General features: G+C 61.2%; 1 protein-coding gene across 3 annotated transcripts in view; it reads right to left on the bottom strand.

Moving 5' to 3' along the window:
* Positions 1–1599, bottom strand: part of KIF21B (kinesin family member 21B) — a 48530-nt gene extending 46931 nt beyond the window's left edge. For all 3 annotated transcript variants that reach the window (XR_009007767.1, XM_057544537.1, XM_057544532.1), the window contains exon 1: positions 1247–1599. Coding sequence is in view for 2 of the 3 variants with exons in the window: in XM_057544537.1 (XP_057400520.1) it covers positions 1247–1287 (41 nt within the window). In the remaining variant the exon portion in view is untranslated. The remainder of the gene's footprint in view (positions 1–1246) is intronic.
* Positions 1600–6000: the final 4401 nt, after the last annotated feature.

Consider the following 6000-nt stretch of genomic DNA (forward strand, 5'->3'; position numbering starts at 1 on the left):
TTGGGGCTCCTCTTTGTCTCAGGCCATCCGGGGCCAACAGGTCTGTGCCCAGTGATGCTGAGTGCAGCCGGGGACGTGGGGGGAGGGCACCTCGGTCTCCCTCCCTCAACCCCAGAGCTGTGATCAGCCATCCCCTGACCCCCTCCAGGCTGCAGAGGGCTGGCCAGGTGGCTGGTGGTGGTGGGGGTGATGGCACCTGCCCTGGGGTGTTTTCCATAGTCATCTCTGAGTGACTGCCCTGGAATCCTGGAATCTGGGTCATCTACAAACCAGGGAAACCAGAGACCTGCTCAGACCCACCGTAGACCCGGACTCAGACTCCCACCCCCATCACACAGGGCTGAATGATGTCCTCCACCATCCCTTCATTGGTGACCAGTCCCAGACTGGCACTCTCCCACCATCAGACCCCCTCAAAGAGAAAAGCCCAAATCAAAAACGGAGGGGTGACGTGGCATGAAGTGTCCCCACCCAACACAAAGCCCCGCACCTCCAGGTGCCCTGTCCTCTGCCCACCTCACTTCTGCCTCTGTGCCCCTTCAAGTCCCAGGTAAGTCCATGCGACCCCGCCCCGCTCAGCTCTGTCTGAAGGCCTGACGATGGGCATCAGCGTCACAGCATCCTGCCCTCTCAGAGGCAGAACCTCGGAGACACCCCATCCTCCCTCCCCAGATCCAGCCCCTCTGGGGACAGGGCCGGCAGGGTTCTCTCCAAAGCGGCGGACTCCCCAAGGAGGGCCAAGGCCCCATCCCAGCCCTTCCATTCGTGCAGCACTCGATCTTTGTCTGCTGAACGGGCCCGGGGGCGACGTGCTGCCTCCCCAGCTGGACCAAGAGCGCAGGACCAGCCGGCTAGGGTGGATGCAGGGAAATTTCCCCCCATCCAATGTGCCCGCATGAGACAGCAGCCCGTGGGGAGGCGAAGAGGAAACACACAGACGCTCCGGCCTGGGCCAGGGCTGGGTGTGAAATACCGGATTTCCTTGTTTATTCGATTTTCTGATCATTAAGGGCTCCCAAGAGGGGCCCGAAATTACCACCCAAACAAAGCCACCTCCAGCCGCCCGCGGGGCCGCTGATCCCTGCGGGGGCCGGGCCAGCACGCGGCGCCCTCCAGCCTGGCCAGCCCGACCTCCGCGGACGCCGACTGCGGGTCGAGCGGCTCCCCGGGACCCCCGGACCCCCGCCCCGCGCCCACGCGAGACAAAGCCGAGTCCTCCGCGCACGCGCCCCGCCGCCCGTCCTACCTGACGGCCACCTTGACGCAGCAGTCCCCCTGGCCCGCCATGGTGCTCCGACGCCGGGTCCCGCGTCGATCAGGGGCGGGGGCCTGGGGACCAATGCCCCGGGCGGCGGCGGCGGCTGCGGCTGCGGCTGCGAGAGGCGGGGGCGCGGGCGCTGCGGACGGAGGCTGCGGCGGCTGGAGGTGACATGCTCGCGGGCGGCCGGCGGAGGGCTCACCCGCGGCCGGCGGAGGACCCCCGGGGCCGGGCCCGCGCGCCCCCTCGAGCCATCGGGCGGCGGCGCGGAGCCAGCTGACAGCCCGGGCGCGACCCGCTCCCCACGGCGCGGCTCCCGCGCGCGCACCTCCAGCCCGCAGCGCCTCCCGCCGCCGCACGAACAAAGGGGGCGGGGGCCGGCCCCGCGGAGGCTCCGCCCCCGAACCAGTCCCGGCTCCGCCCCCTAGCTCCGCCCCCGAGCCTGCTGCACCAATCGAAGGCCCGAGCCGGCAGCAGGGGCGGGGCGGAAGCCTTTAAAGGAACCCCTCGCCTCACGTCCACGCGTTTGCTGGGGGCCTGGCCGGGGGGCCTGGCCTGGTGGCCTGGGGGTCACGGAGGAACGCGGGCCGAGGAGCTGACCGCACCGGAGCCTCGGACCCCGGAGCCGCAGACCCTCAGCCTCGGTGGGACCCCAGCCCATTAATGCGGAAGCCGGGACAGAGAGGGGAACTACCGAGGTTACACAGGAGTCAGTGGCTAAGCCAGGGTAAGAACCCGGGTCTCTGGGCCCAGCGCTTCTCTGCAAAGGGTCCCACAGCGCCTGGCGGTTTGTATTTTGAAAGCGCCGGGAAGGCCTCCCTTCTGCATTTATTCCAGTGAATTTGCCAACCTTTACTGAGGGGGATTCTTGCTAATGTCTAACTAAAATTCCCTCCACCTACACCCTGCAGCGTTTTAAAGTTCATCTCTGGGTTGATCCCCGGCCAGACGGCCCCTCCCTTCTGTGAGACCACGGAGGCTCCAGTGACCTTTGTGACCCACAGATGACCCCGCTCCCCGCCTAGCTCACACTGCTTGTTGTGGCCATGGGGGCAGAGGGTCAATGTGGGAGGCCTGAGCTGCCCCAGGGAGACGGGGAACAAAGGGGGCACTCAGCTCCGGGCACCTGGGTAGAGGTTGTGCGGAGGTGAGTGGGAAGGGGGTGTGGAGGGCAGCTGCCTTCGTTTGGGTATAAAGGACAAGGGGAGCCCTGGGAACTTGAAACACGGGGCAGTGATGGAGGTGGCCAGTGCCGTGGGAAGTCACAGTGGCCTTTGCAGTCCCTCTGCCCTCCATCTGAGCCCGACCCCTTCTCCCTGCCCCCCGGCTCCCAACATTGGGGCCATTCACGGGGCCTCTCACCAGCTGCCCTCCCCCTCCCACTTCAACCAGCTCCCTGCCTGGAAAGAGCCCAAGAGGAGGACCCAGCTGCAGCTCCAGATGTGGAAGGAGCGCTCTGGGGGGGCGGCGGGACGGTTGGGGAGGAAGGGGAGTCTGACTCCAAGCCTCTTGCATCACCCACAGATGATGAAACCATGCCAGAGATTTTGGAAAGGGTATGGGTTAGGGGCTGAGGATGCATCTTTGTTGCCATCCCCCTTTCTTTCCCTCCCCCACCCAACCCACAGATAACTGCTCCATCCGTAGCCCAGATCCCAGTTTGGTTTGACCTACTATGGTCAAACCAAAAAATAAAGATAATTTCTAGGGCACATTTCAAGGGCAAATCAACACCCCCTACTCGCTACCCAGTCCTGATGGAAAAGAGCAGCACCCCCAGCAGTGCCCCAGGGTGGAGGAGGGGCAGGGGAATGGGGGAGGTCGTGGGGGGGGGGATCCTGCACCTTTCACTAGCATTTGAACCTAGAGGAAGGTCTTTCTGGGGCCAGTAGGTTACTCCTGCCAGAGCAGGAGGCCAGCAGAATGCTGAAGAGTGAGATCCTGCACATTCTCTTCCAACCAAGATAAGGTGGGGAGGAGACTAACATTTAGGGGCCAACTACACAAACGAGGTGCTTTACATGCGTGTTCTCATTTCGTGCTCATCACCTTGTGAGCTAGGCTGTATTCTTTTTCAGTTTTGCCGACAGGGACACTGAGTCTCACCCAGCATATAAGCAACAGACCCAGGATCTGACCTCATGCGTCCGGTTCCAGGCTCCCAGATCACCTCCGAGCAGCTGCCCAGGGAGCACAGCTCCCCAGCTTGTGTTCCAGGCTTGTGCTCTCGGATGACAACGTTGCATTTTGCAAAGCTGCTCTCCTGCCCACCAGACTCTGGGCTTCTCCGGGGCCCGACTCTGGTTTCCTGCCTCCAGAGGTCCCCTCTGACTTCCGAGAGTAGGTGACCTTCTGACTCACAGCTTCACTGCTGGGAAATGGCGCCAGAGCCGCTGTCTCCCCCCCCCCCCCCATCCCTCCAGGTCACAGGGTGTCGAGCCAGGAGGAGCAGGGAGGCACAAGGGATGGAAAGTCAGGCCTCCTAGAGGTCAGGGCCTCAGGGCGGCTCCCTCCTGGGCCACAGGGAGCAACAGGGCAGCTAGATGTCCAGACTCCTGGAGCTGCTGTCCCGAGGCGAGGAGGTCAGATGGGGATCCTAGGGGTAGTAAAGAGGCCTAAACCACAGCCTGGGCAGATTTAGTTAGAGGGTCCGGGGAAGCCTAGGATGGTGCCCGCCCTCTTAGTGGGTGTCCAGCCTCAGCACAGCCCTGCTTCCTCCTCAGGTGTGTTCTCACCCCACCCCCTCCTCCCGCTGCCCCTCTTTCCTTCCCTCCTTCCCAAACCCTGAGGCTTCTCTGCATCAGCTGCCTGCATGCGTATCTCCCACCCTCCTACACACACACACACACACATACACACACACACACACACACACACACACACGCACGCTACCCTGTGTTGGCCCCATCCTTCCCCCTACTGGACTGCAGATTGAGCCTCAGCTCTTGTCCCGAGCCGAGGCCCTCCCCCGGCGTCTTGGGCCTCCATCATCTCTCCCGACGGGAGCGGTGGGCGTCTGGGCAGATGGGACCCTGGGGAGTTGTGAGGGGGGCTCCGCGGCAGGAGGCTCCCGTGCTACTGCGGTGACAATACTCCGGCAGCACCTGGGGGCAGCCGTCTGGCCCAGATCTCTCGGGTCGGCCTGGTTCTCGACTGCAACCCTACAGTAACAAATCAGAACACCTAAGAGAGACCCTTAGGCCCTGAACTTGAGTCCTGTTCTGTGGTTCTTCTTTAGCGTTAGCACCAGGCACTGGCATTTGGAGGAAATATCTGAGCGTTGACCTGGAGTTCTGGGGTTGCGGGATACAGAGCTCCCGGCCTCCAGCTGCAGCCCCCAGCCTTGCCCAGCTGGGTTCCTGGGAGATCAGGCCTTAGCCCACCCTGCTGGCAGGTGGCCCAGCCGGAGACAGAGACCAGTCCTGCTCGCCAGCAGGAGCTCCGAACCCCAGAGAGGGCCTACTGGGGTGCAGACGTGGGGACCTCTGCTCAGCGAGGGCGCAGCCTGACTTCCTCTGTTATGGAAGGAGACAGACTTAGCCATAGAGGAAACCAGAATTTGTTATAAATAGCAAGAAAGAGAGAACTGCTGTGGATTACAAATACCCGACAGTCTTTTTAAAAAACAACAACGGCACACTATTTTTGGTTTCAGATGTTGATGAGGGTTTAATACGCCACATAACCTCAAATACGGGATCTTCGTCCATTCTTCTCTGCAGTGCTTTCTAATACAGTGTTAGAGCCAAAGGCGGGAGCAAGTGTGGGCAGCCTCAATGTCCCAGAATCCTAGAGTCCCTAAGGTCATCTAGTTCAACAGCGTCATCTTCAGGTGAGGAAACTGAGGCCCAGAGAGGTGAAGAAACTTGTCCAGAGTCACACAGTAAGCCTCTGAGCTGGCACTAAGAGCCCCAGAGGGAGCAGTTTCCACCACAGCGTGATAGGACACGAAGACTGAACGCCCGAGCCTGGGCTGTGTGTGAGCTCATGATTTGTGTAGAAGTAAAGTCTGCACAAAATAACAGAAGACAGCCCGGAAGCCGGAGTCACAGAGATCTGGGTTCAGGTCCAGCTCTGCCACTTGCAGCTGTGTGACCTGGGTGAGTTCCCTAACCTCAAAACGAGGACGGTCACACCCGCCTCATCGTGGTCTATTATGAGGTCAAAAAGGGGTAACCTGGGGGGAGCACCCAGCACAAGGCCCTGTACAGGATAGAAATGAATTTCCTTCATTTCCCGTAGAATCTCCATCCCTTCTTTTATGCGCCCCTGTCCTCTGACTGGACAGAGGGCGAATTTGTCATAAAGACTGACAGGAAGTCAGAGATGAGTGTGGGTGAGGCTGGGAGCAGCGGGTGTGGCGGTGAGGTCTGCCCACCGAAGGGGGTCCTTGTTGATCTGGGAGGGGGAGAGTTTCCAGCCTCTGCAGGCTGCTCGGTGGAGGGGCCCCAGGAGCCAGGTACGTGTCTGCAGAGGTGGGAGACCCCTACAGAGCATGGACGCCCCTGGGCTCAGCCTCCCTGGGGGCCACCTGGAGGAGCATCTGAATTTCATTTTACTCGCCCCAGGGCTACCCTGTGCCGAGGGTGTTACATGTGTTTTTTATAATCCTCACAACAGTCTGTGAGGCAAATACTGTCATTGTCCTCATTTTGCAGAAGAGGAAATGGGCTCAGAGGTCACTTGGCTAGTGTCGTGGTCATTAGCGCCTCCACCAAATATTTCCGGCCCTCTGCCTCTGG

This window comes from Balaenoptera acutorostrata, chromosome 1, assembly GCF_949987535.1.
Source record: "Balaenoptera acutorostrata chromosome 1, mBalAcu1.1, whole genome shotgun sequence".
Classification (NCBI taxonomy): Eukaryota; Metazoa; Chordata; class Mammalia; order Artiodactyla; family Balaenopteridae; genus Balaenoptera; species Balaenoptera acutorostrata.